The sequence below is a fragment of the Mobula hypostoma genome, chromosome 6 (assembly GCF_963921235.1).
Source record: "Mobula hypostoma chromosome 6, sMobHyp1.1, whole genome shotgun sequence".
Lineage (NCBI taxonomy): Eukaryota > Metazoa > Chordata > Chondrichthyes > Myliobatiformes > Myliobatidae > Mobula > Mobula hypostoma.
This window is the reverse complement of record NC_086102.1, coordinates 111,694,736-111,716,200: the sequence shown is the minus strand read 5'-3', so window position 1 is coordinate 111,716,200 and position 21,465 is coordinate 111,694,736. Positions and strand designations below refer to the sequence as shown.

Here is a 21,465-nt window from a genome sequence, read left to right as displayed (position 1 = left end):
AGGGTCATGGTGAGGACAAAGCCCAGGCCTACCTGTAACTAGGCCCTTGGCCTTCCTGGGCTACTGGCTATGATTTCCCACTCCCCGCCTGGCAGCCGCAGCTCTGTGCTGGTGATACTTATCTCTCTGTCTCTCTCTCTTGCTTTGCAGATGTGGTACACACCCAGGGGCCGCTGGACGGGAGCCTATACGCCCGAGTGAAGAAGAAACAGTTGACGGATGGCACAGGAAACCCGCTGAGTGTCAGCGACGTCAGCAGAGCACCAGCTGGGCTGCCTGACCACCTGGAGCACACGTTGTCAGTCAGCAGTGACTCGGGCAACTCAACGGCCTCCACCCGCACCGAGGAGCAGCTACTCGCCCCCAACCCCGGCATCACGGCCAAGGAGCGGCGGGAGCTCGACCGCCTGCTCAGTGGATTCGGACTGGAGGGTGCAGAACCTCTGCAGGGCCGTGCCCCAGTCTCGGGCCAGGGGCTGGGGCTGGAGCTAGGCCGAACTCCGGGTACCCACCATGTCCTGGTACCAGCTCAGGTACACGTTAACGGCGAGGGGCCATATTGCGGGGCCGAGCGGGAGACCGACATCCTAGATGATGAACTGCCAGTCCTGGGCACCCGCTCGTCGTCGGACGGGGCCCTGACGGCGGCACTGGCCGCTGCCTACACCGGGCCTCCAGCAGGCCCGCTCTGCAGCCTGGAGTCAGGCCCCGGCGCCCGGCTGCTGCCCACACTCTCGACGCCACGGCACGTCACCTACCGTGGGCCTGAGTGGGCACCGCAGCCACAGACCGCACTGCTTCTGCAGGCCGGCGGCCCCACCACCGCACCGCCCCGTTCGCTGTCATTTGGCTCCCGACCACCACTCCTGCCGGCAGCTCCGGCCCGCAGCACCAGCAGCCGCGAGGCTGTGCAGCGAGGCCTAAACACCTGGCAACAGCAGGCGGCCAGCCCGGTCAGTCCACGCCACAGCCGCTCTGAGCCCAGCCTACTGACAGCTCAGCCTCTTGAGCCCGGGCCCGCCTCCCGCCAGGAGATCGAAGAGTCCATTGATGCCCTCAGCTCGCTGATGCTGGACCTTGGAATGCCACCCTCAGGCCCTAGCCCCAGAGCCGGCTCCTCCAGCCCACTGAGGAACGTGGATAGCAGCCATGGGCCCGGATCATTGCTGTCCCCGCCTCTTACCCTGGATAAGGCCGCTGTCAATGTTACCACCGTGGACCAGGTGGATGGCCCACAGAATGGGGAGGACTACAGCCTGGAAGGGCTGGTGGCACAGCGAGTGGCAGGTAGGCCTCGTCCAGGAATTAGTGGAAGGAGGAGTAGGGAAATGGCCGAGGTGGTGGACTGAGAGGGGAGGGTGGAGGTGGGGAGGAAGGTGGAAATATGGAGAGGCAGGAAGGAGGGAGAAATGATGGTGTAGGAAGCAGTGGTTATTGGGAGGAGGAGGGGGGGTTAGGGTTATAAGAGGAAGAGGTGAGGGGCTGGAGGAGGGTAGGTTAGAGGAGGGAGGTGTGAGGGGGAGTAAAGGGCGAATGTTAGAGGGACAAAGTGTGAGGCAGAGGAAAGAGGGTCAGAGAGGGGGATGTGTGAGGAAGTGGTAAAGAGTGGGGAGAATGAGAGGGAGGAGAGATCAAGGGAGTCTAGGGCAGAGGGAGAGAGGTGGTACATGTAGGATAGAAGGGAGAAGTAGCTGGGATGGAGGGAGGGAGAGGGGTCGGGGGCGAAGGTGTAGAGCGGGAGGGAGGGAGTAGCTGGGGTGGAGGGAGGGAGAGGGGGCGGCTGGGGTGGAGGGAGGGAGAGGGGTCGGGGGCGAAGGTGTAGAGTGGGAGGGAGGGAGCAGCTGGGGTGCAGGGAGAGAGGGGTGGCTTGGGTGGAGGGAGGGAGGGAGCAGCTGGGGTGGAGGGAGGGAGGGGCGGCTTGGGTGGAGGGAGGGAGGGAGCAGCTGGGGTGGAGGGAGGGAGAGGGGGCGGCTGGGTCGGAGGTGTAGGGCGGGAGGGAAGGGCAGCTGGGGTGGAGGGAGGGAGGGGGCAGCTGGGATGGAGGGAAGGAGGGAGGAGTAAGGAGGTGGACGGAGTGTGGATGATGATAAAATTGTGCAGCGTGGTGGAAGAGGGTGTCGAGCCCTCAGAGGGAGGGAGGCGGAGGAGGAGGGTAAGCTGGTTTGTAGGAGGCCTGTGCCCCTGTGACCAAGGACAAATGAGTGGGTGGTGGAAATAATTTACCACTGGAGGTGCCTCCCCACTCAGTCTGCCCCCCTCCCTTCCTCTCCCAGTCATTCCCGAGGAAATTCCCAGCCTGTGAGAGCGATGAGCAGAGCTTCTTGGGAACGTTGCTCCTTGTGGGCACAGATTTGGGGTATGGAGGGAAGGCTGGGTTCTGAGTTGGATGATCAGCCATGATCATAATAAATGGCGGTGCAGGCTCGAAGGGCCAAATGGCCTACTCCTGCACCTATTTTCTATGTTTCTATGTTTCTATTCCCATCCAGGAGATAAATGTCATCCAGTGGAATCAGGGTATGGATTAACTAACCAGGAAAGTGTGGAACTGCAAACCATCAGGACTTAGTGTGTTATATCTCAAGGCACACAGTATACAGAGCAAGGTAGATGACCTTATAGTGCTGTTAGAAACTGGCAGGTACAATGTTGTGGGCATCACTGAGTTGTGCCTGAAAGCAGATCATACTTGGGAGCTAAGCATCGTGTTGAAAGGACAGGGGGGTAGGCAGCGGGGGTGAGTGGCTCTGTTGGTAAAATATGAAATCAAATTCTTTGAAAGAAGTGACATAGAATCAGAAGATGTAGAATTGCTGTGGCTAGAGTTAAGAAGATGCAAGGATAAAAAGACCCTGATGAATCTGTAACCCTCCAAACAGTAGCCAGGATGTGGAGTACAAATTACAATGGGAGATAGAAGAAGCATGTAAAGAGGACAAAGTTATGATAGTCATGTGGGATTTTAATATGCAGGTAGATTGAGAAAATCAGGTTGATGCTGTATCCCAAGAAAGGGAATTTCTAGAATGCCTATAGGATGGTTTTTTTAGAGCAGCTCGGGGCAGAGCCCATTAGGGGAAACACATTTCTGGATTGGATGTTGTGCAAAGAGCCATACTTTATTAGGGAGCTTAAAGTAAAGGAAACTTCAGGAGGCAGTAATCATAATATAATAGAATTCACCCTGCAGTTTGAAAGGGAGAAGCTGAAGTCAGATGTATCATTATGACAGTGGAGTAAACGGAATTACAGAGGCATGAGAGAGGAGCGGATCAAAGTCGATTGGAAGAGGGCACTAGCAGGGATGATGGCAGATGGCAATGGCTGGAGTTTCTCGAGAGGACTAGAGTATAGAATCCCGTACCACCTTCCCGATGGTAGTGGGTCAAAGAGATTGTGGGGTGGGTGCCAGGCATCCTCAACAATGCTTTGGGCGCTTCATTGGCAATGCACCCAGTAAATGTCACAAAAGGGGTGGGGGAGATCCCAGTGACAGTTTCAGTCATGATCCTGGCACCATCACAGCATACCCACAACTTACTGATGCAAAGCTGTATGCCTTCGGAACGTGGGAAGAACAGGAGGACCCACGGGCAGAACACGCAAACTCTAGACCAACAGAGCTGGGGGTCAGGTTCAAACTCCAAAGCTGCGAGTGTGGAATTACCTGGTCAAACCACAGAACCAGAAACAGGTCTAATCTCACTGGCACACGTTGGGAAGTTTGCTCTTTTGTGGTAGCAGTACATCACAAAACAATAAAAATACTATAAATGACAACAAGTCTACATCAAAATTAAATTAAATAAGTTGTGCAAAAAGACAGCTGAAAATAAACAATAGTGGGGTAGTGTTCATGGGCTCATTGTCAATTCAGAAATCTGATGGTGGAGGGGAAACAGCTGTTCCTGAAATGTTGAGTGTGTGTCTTCAGGCTTCCGTACCTTCTCCTTGATGGTCGCAATGAGAAGAGGGCACGCCCTGGGTGATGGGCTGCTTAATGATGGATGCCAGCCTTTCGAAGGTGTTCTCGATGCTGGGGAGGCAGGTGCCCAGGATGGAGCTGGCTGAGGTTACGGCTTTCTGCAGCTTCTTTCGATCCTCTGCAGTAGCCCACACCAGACGGTGATGCAACCCAAGGAGGGTGAGGAAGGGCGGTGAGAGAGGGCGGGTGAGAGAGCGGGGTGAGAAAGGGCGGGTGAGAGAGGGGAGTGTGAGAAGGGTGAGAGAGAGGGTGGGTGGGTGAGAGGGGAGGTGAAAGAAAGGTGAGGGGGTATGAGGGGGTGAGAGGAGGTGAGAGAGGGGGTAAGGGGGTGAGAGAGGGGAGGTGAGAGGGAGGGGTGAGAGAGGGGTGAGGGAAGGTGAGAGGGGGTGAGAGGAGGTGAGAGAGGGGGTGAGGGGGATGAGAGAGGGGAGAGGGGAGGTGAGAGAGGGGTGAGAGAGGGGAGGTGAGAGAGAAGGGTGAGAAGGGGGTGAGGGGGTGGTGAGAGAGGGGGGAGAGGCAGAGGTATGGCCCAGGTACGGAGTGAGAGACACTGAAGCAGGTCGATATTTCACAGACTAAAACTCTCAAAAGGAAAACAAAGCCTACAGTGTGGCTGTAAAGAAAATCTAAACATTAAAGTCTTCAGAGTCAGTTGACTTGAAAGTCCAATATCTCAGGGAAGGCCAAATGCAAAACTGCAGCGAAGTGTTGCTGTGCTCTGTCCAAGTCTCGATAAGCACTACGACGACAAGTATGGAGTTAAATACTACCACGATTAAATAGTAATTAGCTGACGTGCATATTCACAAGTGCAATTAACATATCTACTGCGCTGCTGAATCCGTGGTTGTGACAGTTTCTAGTAAGTTTTTCTTTCTTTCTTTGTCTGATAGTACATAGTTAGTATGATGAGAATGGATCCCAGGTTAGTGGTATGATCTTGGTGTGAGATTTGCGACCTCCAGTCTCCCTGATAATTACGTCTGCATTAAGGGCAGCGAGCTCCAGTTCCTTGGGCACCATGTTAAGGAACTGGAGCTGCAGCTGGGTGACCTTCAGCTCACACCGGAGACTGAGCAGATGTCGATAGGAGTGACAGGGACATTGTCACACCCAAGCTGGAGGAAGCGGGTACCTGGCTGACTGTGAGGAGAGGGAGAGGGAACAGGCAGCCAGTGCAGAGTTCCCCTGTGGCCGTTCCCCTCAGTAATAAGTATACCACCTCGGATACTGTTGGGAGGGAATGACCTTCCAGCAGGAAGGGGCAGCAATCACGTCTCTGGCACTGAAACTGGCTGTGTGGCTCAGGTGGGAAGGGGAGAGAAGAGGATTGCAGCAGTGGTAGGGGATTCCATGGGGAAGGGAGCAGACAGGAGGTTCTGTGGACATGAAAAAGACACCCGGATGGTATTTTGTCTCCCAGGTGTCAGGCTCAGGGATGTCCTGGATCGGGTCCAGAGCATTCTAAAGGTACATATTGGTAGCAATGACTTACATAGGAAAAGGTGTGAAGTCCAGAAGAGAGAAGGAGTTAGGGAGTTAGGTACAAAGCTGAAAAGCAGGATCGCTGCCTGTACCGTGCACCACTGAGGGTACAGGATGATTCAGCAGATGTATGTTTAAAGTCTGTCCCGAGCCTTATGGCCCATCAGGCCGGTGTTCGTGGCATGAAGCGACTGAGAGTACGAGACTTCTCCCCCCCCCCACCCCCCACGGATAGGAAGCAAGTCTATCGCAAAGTTAACCCCCAGCATTTTTGCCGGTACCCATTCTCGGCTGGGTAGACTGGAGCATTGTGTGGTTAAGTGCCCTGCTCAAGGTTACACACGCTGCCCCGGCTGAGGCTCGAACCCATGACCTTCAGATCACCAGTCCAACACCCTAACCACTTGGCCACGTGCCACACGCGGCAGATGAATGTGTGGCTGAGAAAAGGAAGCAGGGTTTAAAAATGTCTGGATCCGTGGGATCTCCTCTGGGGAAGGTACAGCCTGTATGAAAACAACGGCTTATGTAGGAACTCGAGGGGAACCAAAATCCTTATGGGCAAGTTTGCTAGAACTGTTGGCGAGGTTTTAAATTAATCTGGCAGGGGGATCAGAATTGGAGTGATAGGGCTAAGGACGGGGCAGTTGGCATATATTGTAAGTAGATAGAGTGTGTAGTAAGATTTCGAGGAAGGACAGGCAGAAGATAGGGTGAAATTACAGTCAGTGGAATGGTCAAAATGGAAAAGGGCGATGAATACAGGACTGAAGTTGTTGTCTTTGAATGCACGCAAGGTATGGAATATCGTCTTGTAGTGCGGTTAGAGAGTGGCAGGTATGACGTTGTGGGCATCACTGCATCATGGCTGAAAGAAGCTGATGGCTGGGAGCTTAACATCCAAGGATACAGGTTGTATCGAAAGGACAGGCTGGTAGGCTGAGGGGGTGGGGTGGCTCTGTTGGTAACAAACGAATACAATCCTTAGAAAGAGGTGAGATGGGATCGGAAGATGTAGAATCGATATGGTAGAGCGAACAAACTGCAATGGTAAAGAGACTCTGATAAGAGTTGTATGCAGACCTCCGAATAGTAGACAGAGTACGGGGTAAAAATTACAGAGGGAGATAGAAAAGGCATTGTAGGAAGGACAATGGTATGATAGTAATGGGGGATTTCAATATGCAGGTTGATGGTGTTGAGAGGGATAGTAAATCAGATATAATAGAACAGTGGAGCAGATTCAATGGGCCGAATGGTCTAACTCTGCTCCTGTCTTACGGTCTAAGTGGAGATCTCAGGCTCAAGGGTCTCATTGAACTCTGTCTGGTCCCTGGTAGTTGAGGTTTCTCTCTCATGATACTCTCGTATGCGATGATTTGATCTCTTCGGCCCTCTCTTTCCCTTTGTTACTCTTCCACCTCTCCCACCTCCCATGTAACTTTCTCCCTCCCTGTTACCCTCTCCGACTCTGTCTTTCATTCCCTTGTCTGCCTCTGCTCTCCTGATTTGACTGAGACTGGGTCACACCGGTCAGTCGTGTCCCTGACTGAGACTAGGTAACACTGGTCAGTCGTGCCCTGACTGAGACTAGGTAACACTGGTCAGTCGTGTCCTGACTGAGACTAGGTCACACCGGTCAGTCGTGTCCTGACTGAGACTAGGTCACACCGGTCAGTCGTGCCCTGACTGAGACTAGGTAACACTGGTCAGTCGTGTCCTGACTGAGACTAGGTCACACCGGTCAGTCGTGTCCCTGACTGAGACTAGGTCACACCGGTCAGTCATGTCCCCGATTGAAACTGGGTCACTCCGGTCAGTCGAGTCCTGACTGAGACTGGGTCACTCCGGTCAGTCGTGTCCCTGACCACTTAGGATGTCTCGCTGACTGAGGAGGAGGGACTGAGTCTCCTGTCCTGGACTGAATCAGAATCAGGTTTATTACCACTGGCATACATTGTGTTGTTTTGCAGCAGCAGTACAGTGCAATAGATAATAATTTCCAGGGGTCACAATAAGAAATACATAAAAAATAATTAAGCAGTGGAGAAGGAGAGCAAGTTAGTCAGGTGGTGTTCATGGACTTCAGAAATCTGACGGTGGAGAGGAAGAAGCTTTTCCTGAAATATTGAATGTGGCTCTTCAAGCAGCCGTACCGCCTCCTTGGTGGTAGTAATGAGAAGAGAGCATGTTTTGGATGCTTCAGGGTGGATGCCACCTTCTCAATGCATCATGAGTGAGGCCACTCAGCCCATTAAATTCTTTGCCATTCTATCATGGCTGATTTATTTTCCCTCTCCTGCCTTCTCCCCACAATCTCTGATGCCCTGACTTTGCGAGTGTGTTTGGTAACACACCAAATGTCCTCAGACTCTGAATGAAAGATAGCTGCTGGCATGCCTTCTTCGTAATTGCATCAGCATGTCGCGCCCAAAATAGATCTTCAGAGACGCTGAGATGCAGGAACATGAAACTGCTCACCCTTCCCCCTGCTGAGGTCTTGATGAGGACTGGTGTGTGTTCTCTCAGTTTCCCCTCCACAGTCAGCCCCTGCTCAGATCCATTCCTCTTCCTGCTTCCACTGCTTCGTGTCCGTACTCTCCCACAGCTTGGTGTGATCGTCATTCCATTTGGCAACTCTCCCCTCTCCTTGCCTTCCTGCAGAGTACAACGCCAGGATTCGCGACATTGGACACAGCATCAGCCCCCGCCTGCCCTCCTTCCGCCGACGGTCACACACTTTCTCTGGTTTGTTCGTGACGTTTCCCTGTCTGCATGTCGCCCCGGCAGTCTCAAATGAGCTTGCTTCCTGCATGCGAATGATTTTCCTCTTGCCCAAAGTGGAGGACTCAGATACCATATTCCAGATTCTAGATTCCAGATCCTGATGATTTAGGCCCACATTCAGATTTATTTATGTGGTTTGTCCAAAAATTATAAAGAAGTTTCGCTCCACAAGACAGTCAGCCATAGCCGAGGGCCCACTGATTTTTCTCAGATTCAGATTTCTTTATCTCACGTACGTTGAAAGACACAGTGAAATCCGTCATTGGTTGTTACCAACACAGCCTGAACATGCGCTGGGGGCAGCCCGCAAGTGTCGTTCCCCACCCCCACATTCCAGTGCCAACATGGCATGGTCACAATGCTCGGCAGAACAACACAGAACACAGCAGCAACGGTAAAACAAGCCCCTTTCTTCCCACTCACACCCACAGACAGGCCTTCAACCCCTGGGCCTCCAGCCTCCAGTGGACTTGCAACGTAGTGGCCTCTTTGTTCAGCCCTTGCTGGAGTTTCTCCTCTCCACACCTGCTGCGGTTTCTTCTGTATCAAATGCCAAGTGTTTTCAGAACTTGCCCGTTGATGCAGAGATCTCTCGGAGAACTGAGGAGGAGAGGCTGCAAAACAAACTATCTCCCATCCACAGTCGTTCTGGGGAGATTCCCCCAAGGCAACATATAGAGTCATAGAGCACTACAGCAGAAACAGGCCCATCTAGTCCATGCTGAATTGGGTTATTCTGCCGAGTCTCATCGGCCCACACCTGGACCGTAGCCCACCATACCCCTCTCATCCAAATTTATCTTGAATGTTAAAATCAAACCTCATGCACCACTGCTGCTTGCAGCTCATTCCACACATGCACCACCCTCTGACTGAAGAAACCTCCCCACCGCCCCACCTCAGTATCCAAGAAATATTTTACATTTCACCCTTAACCCATGACCTTTAGTTCTGGCCTGATCCAACCTCAGTATAAAATGGCTGCTTGCATTTATCTTCTACATACACTCATCATTTTGTATACCACTACCAGATCTCCCCACATTCTGCAACGCTCCATGGAATAAAGACCTAACCTATTTAACATCTCCCTATAACTATTAAAGTCCAGCAAATCTCTGCACTCTTTCAATCTCATTGATATATTTCCTGTAGGTTGGTGACCAAAGCTGCACACAACACTCCAAATTTGGCCTCAACAATGTCTAATACAACTTCAACATAACATCTCCACTCCTGTACTCAATACTTTGATTGATCAAGGCCAAAACAACAAAAGCTTGTAAATTGTAACATACCCTGAAAGCATCAAGGACAATATCTTTGATATCCTTCCTGTAATTTTATCCATGGTAACTATAACTGCACATAATATTCCAAATCTACTCACAATTGACTGATTGACTCAATTTGATCCAATTGGCCTGGGATTGTTAGATTAACCCCTTCCTGCCTGCCTCTCACTTACCCAAGTTTTTGTCTCTTCCCCGGGAGTCTGTGACTGGATGTCATGGAAGGAAAGTAAATCAACCGCATGCTTTCTCTGTCCTGAAGGTGTATCACAGGATCATGTGAAGTGAATTGTTTCATATCTTATCAACACCTTCCACCCCTGCCCTGGGAGTGTGTGATGTACAGTAAATGGGAGCATTACTCTGAACCTAACCCCGTGTCTCTGCCCTGGGAGTGTGTGACAAACAGTAAAGAGCATCACTCTGTACCTAACCCTGTGTCTCTGCCCTGGGAGTGTGAGATGTGCAGTAAAGGGGAACTTTACTCTTTACCTTTCTCCTGTCCTGGAAGTTCTCTGTTTCTCAACTGCATTGTTAGGAGTGTGATGGGGCAGTGTACAGTGAGCCTAACTCTGTGTCTAACCCGTGCTGTCACTGCCCTGGGAATGTGCGATGTGCATCAAAGTTGAAACTTCATTCTTGTGTACGTCTTCCACTCTGCTGTATTGTAAACTGCCTCGACAGATAGGGTGGTTCTGCTGTTCATTAGGTGTTGAATGTTGCATTTACCAGTGGAATCCATCCATGCCTGTTGAACCTGAGTTTGCACGAATCGGTAAGCGTGTTTGCTTGTTGGCATTTGTTGCAATTGGCATGTGGTGTATGGTGTGTTGACCTTTGTTGGCCTGGGGATTGAATTCAAGAGCCATGTGGTAATGTTGCAGCTCTATAAAACCCTGGTAGGAAAACGGTGTTCAGTTCTGATTACCTCATTACAGGAAGAAAGTGTGCAGAGGAGATTCTAAAGGACGCTGCCTTGTCTAGAAAGAATTTCTGATGAGAACAGGTTGAGCAAGCTAAGGCTTTTCTCTTTGAAGTGAAGAAGGACGAGGGGTAATTCAATTGAGCTGTACAAGATGATAAGAGGCATAGGTAGATTGGACAGCCAGAGACTTCTTCCCAGGGTAGAAGTGGCTAAAACAAGGGGGCAGAATGTTAACGTGTTTTGAGAAAGTATGGCAGGGATGTCAGAGCTAAGTTTTTTACACAGAGTGGTGGGTACATGTTACGCCCTGCAGTGTGATGGTAGGGACAGATACATTAAGGACATTTAAAGAACTCCTAGACTGGCACAAGGATGAAGGAAAAATAGAGGACTATGTGGGATGGAATGGTTCAATTGATCTTGGTGTAGGTTAAAAGGTCGGCACGACATCATGGATCTGTTCTGTGTTCGATGTAAGTCATCAGGATATGCACTTGAACATCCAAAGTATAGATCTCTTTTAGAAAAGATATGCAGAGAAGGTTTACAAGTGTTTTGCCAGGACTAGCAGAGCTGAGTTATAGGGAGAGGTTGGCCAACTGGACTATATTTCTTGGAATGTAAGAGAATTAGTGGTGATCTTATAGAAGCTTTTAAATTTTTGAGGGGCATCGATAAGGTGGATGGTAACAGTCTTTTTCCCAGGGCAGAGTAGCCCAAAACTAGGGGATGAGAGGGGAAAGATTTAAAAGAGACTTGAGGGACCAACTTCTTCCATGCAGCGGGTGATAAATATATGAACTCGTTGCCAGAGGAAGTGATTTAGGCAGGTTCAATAGCATCATTCAAGAAGCACTTGGAACAGTGCATGGAGGGTTGGCGGGATATGGGCCGAATGCAGGGAATTGGGTCCAGCTGGGTGGGCATGGACTGATTGGGTCAGGGGGCCTGTATCTGTGCTGCATTACTGTATGACTCTAAGGCTGAAGATCATGTTCTGGCCAATGGATGGGTATTGGATGGTTAGCATGGATATGTGGGCTGGAGGGTCTGTTTTTGTTCTGCGTGTCACTGGGGCATTCCTAAAGGATGCCAAGAGATGTCTGATGGAATTATCAACAGTCTATTCTTTAACAACAGTCTGCAGAATGCACGCTTGAGGGGCTGGCGGCACAGATTTTACAAAGTTCTATACTAGCACTTGAATCGCCAAGGCTATGGATATAGTGAAAAAGATGACTATAGATGGGTGGAACAGCTGAATAACTTCCACTTTATTGTCTACCTGCACTGCACTTTCTCTCTAACATCACATCATTGTACCATGGGCAATTACGTTTCTGCCGGGAATCTTCAGAACCAGAGTCAGGTTTATTGACACTGAAATGCAATGCGTTGGGAAATGTGTTGTTTAGTGGCACCATGTATAAAATTTACTGTAAGTGACAAAACTAAAGTAACAAATAGTGCAAAAGATGAGTAGTGAGGTAGTGTTCTTGAGCAACACACACAAAGTGCTGGTGGAACACAGCAGGTCAGGCAGCACCTATGGAAATGAAGAAACAGTTGATGCTTTGGGTTGATATCAGGACTTTATTGTGCATTGAGTTATTGTTTTCCCTTGTGGTATCTCAGTGCATTCTGTAGTGAATTGATTTGCATGAGCAGTGTGCAAGACAAGCTTTTCACTCTATTTTGGTACATGTGACAATAATAAACCAATTTCAATCTGGACAATCACACAGGATGTAAATAGGGCCTTTGGAGCCATGTAAATAGGCCCTTTAGAACCATGGAAATAGACCCATTGTAACCCTGTAAATAGACCCATTGGAGCCATGGAAATAGGCCCTTTGGAGCCATGGAAATAGGCCCTTTGGAACCATGTAAATAGGCCCATTGCAGCCATGTAAATAGACCCATTGGAGTCCTGTAAATAGACCCATTGGAGTCCTGTAAATAGACCCATTGGAGCCATGGAAATAGACCCATTGGAGCCATGGAAATAGACCCATTGGAGCCATGGAAATAGGTCCTTTGGAGCCATGGAAATAGACCCATTGGAGCCCTGTAAATAGGCCCTTTGGAGCCCTGTAAGTAGGCCCTTTGGAGCCCTGTAAGTAGGCCCTTTGGAGCCCTGTAAGTAGGCCCTTTGGAGCCCTGTAAATAGGCCCTTTGGAGCCCTGTAAATAGGCCCTTTGGAGCCATGGAAATAGGCCCTTTGGAGCTATGTAAATAGGCCCTTTGGAGCCCTGTAAATAGGCCCTTTGGAGCCATGGAAATAGGCCCTTTGGAGCCATGTAAATAGACCCATTGTAGCCCTGTAAATAAGCTCTTTGGAGCCATGGAAATAGGCCCTTTAGAACCGTGGAAGTAGGCTCATTGGAGTCATGGAAATAGGCCCTTCACGGTCAGGGAAATAGGCCCTTTGGAGCCATTGAACTCGGCCCTTTGGAGCCATGTAAATAAGTTTCCTCCAATCACTTTCATCCACGTGTAAACTATTTCTGACATCCCCTCCACTTGCGAGCAAGGAGAGCAAAAAATGTAGTGAGGTAGTGTGCATGGGTTCGTCATCCATTCAGAAATCTGCTAGCAGAGGGGGAAAAGCCGTTCCTAAAATGTTGAGTGAGTGTCTTCAGGCTCCTGCACCTCCTCCTTGGTGGTAGCAATGAGAAACGGGCATGTCCTGGGTGATGGGATCCTTAATGATGGATGCTGCATTTTCGAGGCTCGCCTTTTGAAGATGTCCTGGATGCTGGGGAAGCGAGTGTCCATGGTGGAGTTTTCAACCCTCTGCAGATTTTTCCGATCCTGTGCAGTGGCCCCTTCATACCAGGCGGTGATGTAACCAGTTAGAATGCTCCCCACGGTACATCTGTAAAAATTTGCGGGAGTCTTTGGTGACATCCCAAGTTTCCTCAAAACTCTGAATGAAATATAGCTGCTGTCGTGCCTTCTCTGTAATTGCATCAATATGTTGGGCACAGGATAGGTCCTCAGAGATGTTGGCGAATGGCCTGCTTTTAAACTGTATAACTCTGTGTTTGCTGTGCCGCGGAGCGGTGAACAAGCAACTTCTGTGTCCATGCTTGACAGGCTCTTCCGTCTCTCTTTTGCGTGGCCTCCCTCCCACCGCATTCCTCATTTCTTCCGATTCAGCAGCGCCTCACCTCCTGAACAACGCCTTCTCTGAGTCTTCCCGAATTCCATCTCGCCTGGCAGTGCCCCCACAGGCCTGAGCCAGTGTCAGACTCAATAGTAAGCATGAAATCCCAGCCTTTGTGACAATGTTAAACAGCAATGGCTGTACATATATCTCTTTGTGTGCTCCCACTACCCCCCCACCCGTGAAATTCCTCTGCAGCTAACAGTCTGCAATACTGTTGCCTTGTTCTGTTTAGTAGCCAATCACATTTTAATGTCAGCCTCCCTTCATGGCGTAGGGAATGTACTGCTTTCTTAAAGGACAAGGGACAGTACCAGGACTTGATGAAGCACTAATATAAGACAAGAGAAGCTGGAAGTTCTCTCCCTGGTGAAGAGGGAGTTAAGAGGGCATTCTGAACATAATAAGTGGATAATGGAGACTCTGAACACACAAGATTTGGATGACACGGAGTGAAGGAGATCGTCTGGAGAACCGGAGGGTGAAGAATGTTTTTATACAGTGAGTTTTGATAAGGGGACACATTGCCCAGAAACTCAGTGAAGAATAACTTTGTGGACGAAGAAAAGCAGTGAGGCTGATTGGAGGCAACCTCCATGGGGCAGGAATTAATGAAAGGGGCAGAATGGTATCTTCTTTATCATGGAGTGTGTGATGGGACAATCTAGATGGAACCCTACTCTGTATCTAAGCTGTTTTATTTCAAAATATATTTTATTGAAAATAATTTCAGATATAAAATTAGATTAAGTAAGGAGTGCAAGAAGAGAGCAATCAAAAACCAGTGGGCTGGTCTTGAAGGGGTCATTGTTCATTTAGATGTATGACAGAGGAGGGGAAGAAGCTGGTCCTCAGTGGTGGCGGGGGTGGGGGGGTTAGTGCTCATGATGCAAGGAAGACAAGCCTGATTTCAGAAGGATACAGCTCAGATGGGTTTTCTCTGCTTATCTTCTCCTATGAGATAGGGCTATCTTATAACATGACCTTAAAATCAGAAGGTGCTTGCCCACTGGTGGGTCTGGAGCTTCACAGCGATGGGTAGCTTACAAAACAAGGATATTGGTAGCTTTTTGTGATCGATGGCATCAAGAATGCAGGATTCTCTAAAGGTTAACTTGCAGCTGATAAGGAAGGCGAAGACAATATTAACATTCACTTCGAGAGGACTAGAATATAAGAGCAAGGATGTGATGCTGGGGCTTTTTTAAGGCACTGGTCAGATCACACTTGAGTATTTAGAGCAGTTTTGTGTCCCTTACCTAAGAAAAGATGTGATGGCATTGGAGAGGGTGCAAAGGAGGTTCAGCCATGATGGAACAGCAGAGCAGACTCGATGGGCTGAATGGCCTAATTCTGCTCCTATGTCTTATGGTCTTAAAAAATTGTAGTTCAGAAGAGATTTACCAGGATGCTGCCTGGATGAGACAGCATGGCTTATGAGGGAAGGTTGAGTGAGTTAGGGCTTGCTGGATTTGATGATTTTGATCCGAGGTATTTCCAGAAGTCAAGAATGAGATGTAGAACTTGTAGCGTACAGCCCATTTTATGAAGTGTTACAAGAGTGAAGGGCAAACAAAGAAAGACAAAGATGTTGTGGTCATCTCATAGACTACAGATAAATGAATTTCTAGTGATAACAATTAATCCATAAAGTAGCCAGACTGAAACGGTGTGACACCTGGTACTGAAAAACTAGAAACGACTGTACTGTAATTATTGGAAAATTCACTGAACAATTACATGTACAGTAGGTGATTATATAAAAATAAAGCAAGTATAGGAAAGTTAAACTACAAGAACAGTTCTGATTCCTCCCTTGCCCATCATGTGGCTCTGATTCCTCACCCCTTTCTCCCGTGGTCCAGTCTCCTGTCCTGTCAGATTCATTCTTCTTCAGCCCTTTACCTCCCAACTTCTCATTCTCCCTCACCCACCCACCTTCCTCCACACCTGGTCCTTCCTCTCACCTGGACTTGGGTATCATCTGCCTACTTATCTCCTCCCCCCCCTTCTTATTCTGGCTTCTTCGCCTTTCCTTTCCAGTCCTGATGAAGGATCTTGGGCTGAAATGTCGACTGTTTATTCCCCTCCATAGATGCTGCCTGACCTGCTGAGTACCTCCAGCATTATATGTGTGTGTTGCTCAAAATTTCAGGCACCTGCAGAATTTCTTGTATTTAGGGATGTAGAGTTGAGCTTTCAGCTATATCAGTTGTGATCACATCGAATGGTAGGACAGGCCTGAAGGGTCGAATGGCCTCCCCTGCTCCTCTTTTGTATGTTGGTGTGCAGATATTCCCCAGGAAGGCTGTGATTACCCAACTCCACCCAGTGCATTTCCTCCAACGTTTCCTGCCTACACCGACCCATCACCAGCCAGGAATTCCTCCGCCAGCGCTCCGAGTTATCTGGGATTCTGAAGGCGGCTGTGTTCCCTGAGGTGGGCATGCTGTCACAACCCCTCACCTCGCCATCGCCTCCTCGACTTTCAGCTCTGTGCGCTGGCTGCGATGGTTTGGGGTCACAGACTTCATAGTATACGATGCAGAGCAGTAGCAACCCAGGTTTAAAATACTTCACGCCTGGTGACCTTTCCTCTTATCGGTGAAGAGTTATTCATGAGACGTCCAAAATAAGGTCTCAGCAATTCCGGTTTCTCGGGATGTTGGAATCTGTCATGTTAACCCCTCAACACACACAAAATGCTGGAGGAACTCAGCAGGCCAGGCAGCATCTAGGAAAAGAGTACAGAGCAAAGTCTCAGGCCAAGACCCTTTGGCAGGATCCTTCCTACAGTTCCTGCCGAAGGGTCTCGGCCTGAAACATCAACTGCACTTTTTTTCTATAGATGCTGCCTGTCCTGCTGAGTTCCTCCAGCATTTTGTGTGTTGCTCGGATTTCCAGCATCTATCGATTTTTCTCTTGCTTGATGTTAACCCCTCAGTCAGAATCACACCCAAACACATGGAAGCCTGTACACTCTTTCACGAGCACATAGCAGATTGTGTGTACACTGGCGTACAGACTGACACAGAGAACACACACACGCACACACACACTCTCTCTCTCTCTCTCTCTCACACACACACTCACTCACACACACTTACGCAAATATTTATATGCAGGCTCATTAGTGAGTTCATCCAAGCACTAATGTCTTCTGAAAGCATTTATTCCTCTACCAATATGCGTGACTACACACTCCTTACACTGTATTCCGTCAGCCACTTCTTTGCCTATTTTCCTAATCTGTCGAAGTCCTTCTACAGACTCCCTGCTTCCTCAATACTGCCTGCCCCTCCACCTATCTTTGTATCATCCTCGGTCTTGGTCACAAGGCCATTAATTCCATCATCCACATCATTGGCATAGAACTACAGTATACATTTGGAAAAGCAATGCTTCATTATTAACCTGTCTGTTTCTGCCAAGTCAATTTCGTATTATGTTTGCGAGCTCATTTGCAGGGTGAGTTGGTGGTCAGGAAGGCAAATGCGATGTTAGCATTCATTTGAACCAGACTAGAATATAAAAGCAAGGATGTAATGCTGAGGCTTTATAAGACACTGGTGAGACCTCAACTGAAGTATTGCAAGCAGTTTTGGGCCCCTTATCTAAGAAAAGATGTGCTGGCATTGGAGAGGGTTCAGAGGAGTTTCAAATGATTCAGAGGAAGAAAAGAGTTAATGTATTTGCAGTGTTTGATGGCTCAAGCCTGTACATGCTGGAGTTTAGAAGAATAAAGGGGGTGGGGGAATTTCATTGCAACGTATTGAATATTGAAAGGCCTGGAGAGAGTGGATGTGGAGGGGATGTTTCCTGTAGTGGGTGAGTCTAGCACCAGAGAGCACAGTCTCAGAATAGTAGGACATCACTTTAGACAGCAATAGAGGCTAAGTTATTGGGGTATATTTATAGCAGAGCTTGATAGATTCTTGATTAATCAGGGATCAAAGGTTATGGGGAAAAGGTAGGAGAATGTGGTTGAGAGGGTAAGTAAATCAGCCATGATCAAATGATGGTATAGTCTCAACAGGCCAAATGTCCTATGTCTGCTTCTATGTCTTACGGTCTGTCTGCAGTGGACAAGCATGAGAAACCAGGAGCTGGGTGATTGCTATTCAGTCTTTGACTGACGAGACCAGTTGGCAGGAGCTGCAACTATTTACCACACATTAAATTGCTTTCCTGTCCTTCATCGACTCTGGGAACCTGATTGGCCGTGAGGTGACGTGTTAGTGGGCAGCAGTTGCCTTGGGGACGAGTTAACGAGATTAATTAATTGCGGCAGTAAATGGAGAGTCTGTGGTAGCAGATTGTCTTCAGTCCTGCTCAGTCAGGTCTGGACAAGTTGAGGTTGAACTGGTTAGAGTTTGGGAAACCTTTCAACTCTCTGCTCAGTAGCAGTGAGGGAGAACAGACGGAGGCGTGTAGTTCTCAGCACATTACCCGGAGTTAGGGCATCACGTTTCAGCCATATCTCGTCACCCAGTCACAGAGTGAAGAAATTTATAGATCAAACTCAAAGTTCAAAGTAATTTTTTGTCAGACTGCATATGTCACCATATACTACGCTTGAGATTTATTTTCTTTCAGGCATTCACAGTAAATAGAATGAAACACAGCAGGATCAATGAAAAACTGCACACGACCAATGTGTAAAAGACAACATATTGTGCAAATGCAAAAAGAAAACCAAAATAATAATAATAAATAATACTGAAAACACGAGTCGCATAGTCTTTGAAAGTGAGTCCGTAGGTTGTGGAATTAGTTCAGTGTTGAGGTGAGTGTAGTTATCCACACCAGTTTGGGAGCCTTGTGACTCAGGGGTAATAACTGTTCCTGAACCTAGTGGTGCGGGATCTAAGGCTCCTGTACCTCCATCCCAATAGCATCAGTGAAAAGAGAGCATAGTCTGTGAGGTGGCCTTACCTCGCCCCACCACTGATGAACTGAGAAGAGACAAATTGTTTCTATCAATGGTGGTGACAGGAACGTGGGGACAGGACTCTCTGGGCAAGAGGTGCGGTGCAAATGTAAGGGAGGACTCGTACCCACAGCGAGCCCTGACTACATGGAGGAAGATGGAAGTGGATTAAAGATTAGATGAGCTTTTTAGATCATAAGACCATAAGACTTAGGAGCAGAATTAGGCTAATCATCGACCTGCTCTGCTGTTCCATCATGGCTGATTTATTATCCCTCTCAACCCCATTCTTCTGCTTTCTCCCCATAACTTCTGTCATCCTGACTAATCAAAAACTTCTGCTTTAAATATACCCATTGCTTAGCCTCCACAGCCATTCATGGCAATGAATTCCACAGTTTCTCCACTCTCTGGCGAAAGAAATTCCTCCTCATCTCTGTTCTAAATGGATGTCCCTCTATTCTGAGGCTGTGCCCTCTGGTCCTAGACTCACCCACTTCTGTAAACAACCTCCCCACATCCACTCCATCCAGGCCTTTCAATCTTCAACAGATTTCATGAGTTCCCCTCTCATTCTTCTAAGTGCCAGTGAGTACAGGCCAGAGCCATCAAAGGCTCCTCATACTTTAACCCTTTCACACCTGGGTGCATTCGCATGAACCTCCTCGGGACCCTTTCCAACGCCAGCACGTCTTTTCTAAGATAAGGGGTCACAGAGAGAGCTGGCTTTGTAACAGCTTTATGCTACGTGCAACACCACAGAGACACCCCAGTCACCGAAACCGCCCAAAACACCCAAATCACCCCAGTCACCCAAACAGCAACACGACTGGATATAACGCCACCGAGACCCCCAGTCACCCAAACCGCAACATGACTGGATATAACGCCACCGAGACCCCCCAGTCACCCAAACCGCAACACGACTGGATATAACAGCACCGAGACCCTCCAGTCACCCAAACCGCAACACCACTGGATATAACAGCAACGAGACCCCCCAGTCACCCAAACCGCAACACGACTGGATATAACAGCACCGACACCCCCCAGTCACGCAAACCGCAACACGACTGGATATAACGCCACCGAGACCCCCCAGTCACCCAAACCGCAACACGACTGGATATAACGCCACCACCACCGCCCAGTCACCCAAACCGCAACACGACTGGATATAACGCCACCGAGACCCCCTAGTCACCCAAACCGCAACACGACTGGATATAACGCCACCGAGACCCCCCAGTCACCCAAACCGCAACACAACTGGATATAACAGCACCGAGACCCCCCAGTCATCCAAACCGCAACACAACTGGATATAACACCACCGAGACCCCCCAGTCACCCAAACCGCAACACGACTGGATATAACAGCACCGAGACCCCCCAGTCACCCAAACCGCAACACCACTGGATATAACAGCACCGAGACCCCCCAGTCACCCAAACCGCAACACCACTGGATATAATGCCACCGAGACCCACCAGTCACCCAAACCGCAAAACCACTGGATATAACAGCACCGAGACCCCCAGTCACCCAAACCGCAACGCGACTGGATATAACGCCACCGAGACCCCCCCCAGTCACCCAAACCGCAACACGACTGGATATAACAGCACCGAGACACCCCAGTCACCCAAACAGCAACACGACTGGATATAACGCCACCGAGACACCCCCAGTCACCCAAACCGCAACACGACTGGATATAACAGCACCAAGACCCCCCAGTCACCCAAACCGCAACACCACTGGATATAACAGCACCGAGACCCCCCAGTCACCCAAACCGCAACACGACTGGATATAACGCCACCGAGACCCCCCAGTCACCCAAACCGCAACACGACTGGATATAACGCCACCGAGACCGCCCAGTCACCCAAACCGCAACACGACTGGATATAACGCCACCGAGACCCCCCAGTCACCCAAACCGCAACACGACTGGATATAACGCCACCGAGACCCCCCAGTCACCCAAACCGCAACACGACTGGATATAACAGCACCGAGACCCCCCAGTCATCCAAACCGCAACACGACTGGATATAACGCCACCGAGACCCCCCAGTCACCCAAACCGCAACACGACTGGATATAACAGCACCGAGACCCCCCAGTCATCCAAACCGCAACACGACTGGATATAACACCACCGAGACCCCCCAGTCACCCAAACCGCAACACGACTGGATATAACGCCACCGAGACCCCCCAGTCACCCAAACCGCAACACCACTGGATATAACAGCACCGAGACCCCCCAGTCACCCAAACCGCAACACGACTGGATATAACGCCACCGAGACCCCCTAGTCACCCAAACCGCAACACGACTGGATATAACGCCACTGAGACCCCCCAGTCACCCAAACCGCAACACGACTGGATATAACGCCACTGAGACCACCCCAGTCACCCAAACCGCAACACGACTGGATATAACGCCACCGAGACCCCCCCAGTCACCCAAACCGCAACACGACTGGATATAACAGCACCGAGACCCCCCAGTCACCCAAACCGCAACACCACTGGATATAACAGCACCGAGACCCCCCAGTCACCCAAACCGCAACACGACTGGATATAACGCCACTGAGACCACCCCAGTCACCCAAACCGCAACACGACTGGATATAACGTCACCGAGACCCCCCAGTCACCCAAACCGCAACACGACTGGATATAACAGCACCGAGACCCCCCAGTCACCCAAACCGCAACACGACTGGATATAACAGCACCGAGACCCCCCAGTCACGCAAACCGCAACACGACTGGATATAACGCCACCAACACCGCCCAGTCCCCCAAACCGCAACACGACTGGATATAACGTCACCGAGACCCCCCAGTCACCCAAACCGCAACACGAC

General features: G+C 49.6%; 1 protein-coding gene across 8 annotated transcripts in view; it reads left to right on the top strand.

Annotated features, from left to right (window-relative positions):
* Nucleotides 1-21,465, top strand: part of tns1b (tensin 1b) — a 392,135-nt gene that overhangs the window by 282,713 nt on the left and 87,957 nt on the right. For 6 of the 8 annotated variants that reach the window (XM_063051466.1, XM_063051474.1, XM_063051473.1 and 3 more), the window contains 2 exons: nt 151-1,287; nt 8,135-8,218. In XM_063051466.1, the coding sequence (XP_062907536.1) occupies nt 151-1,287; nt 8,135-8,218 (1,221 nt within the window). The remainder of the gene's footprint in view (nt 1-150; nt 1,288-8,134; nt 8,219-21,465) is intronic. The other 2 variants (XM_063051470.1, XM_063051471.1) reach the window with 1 other exon arrangement.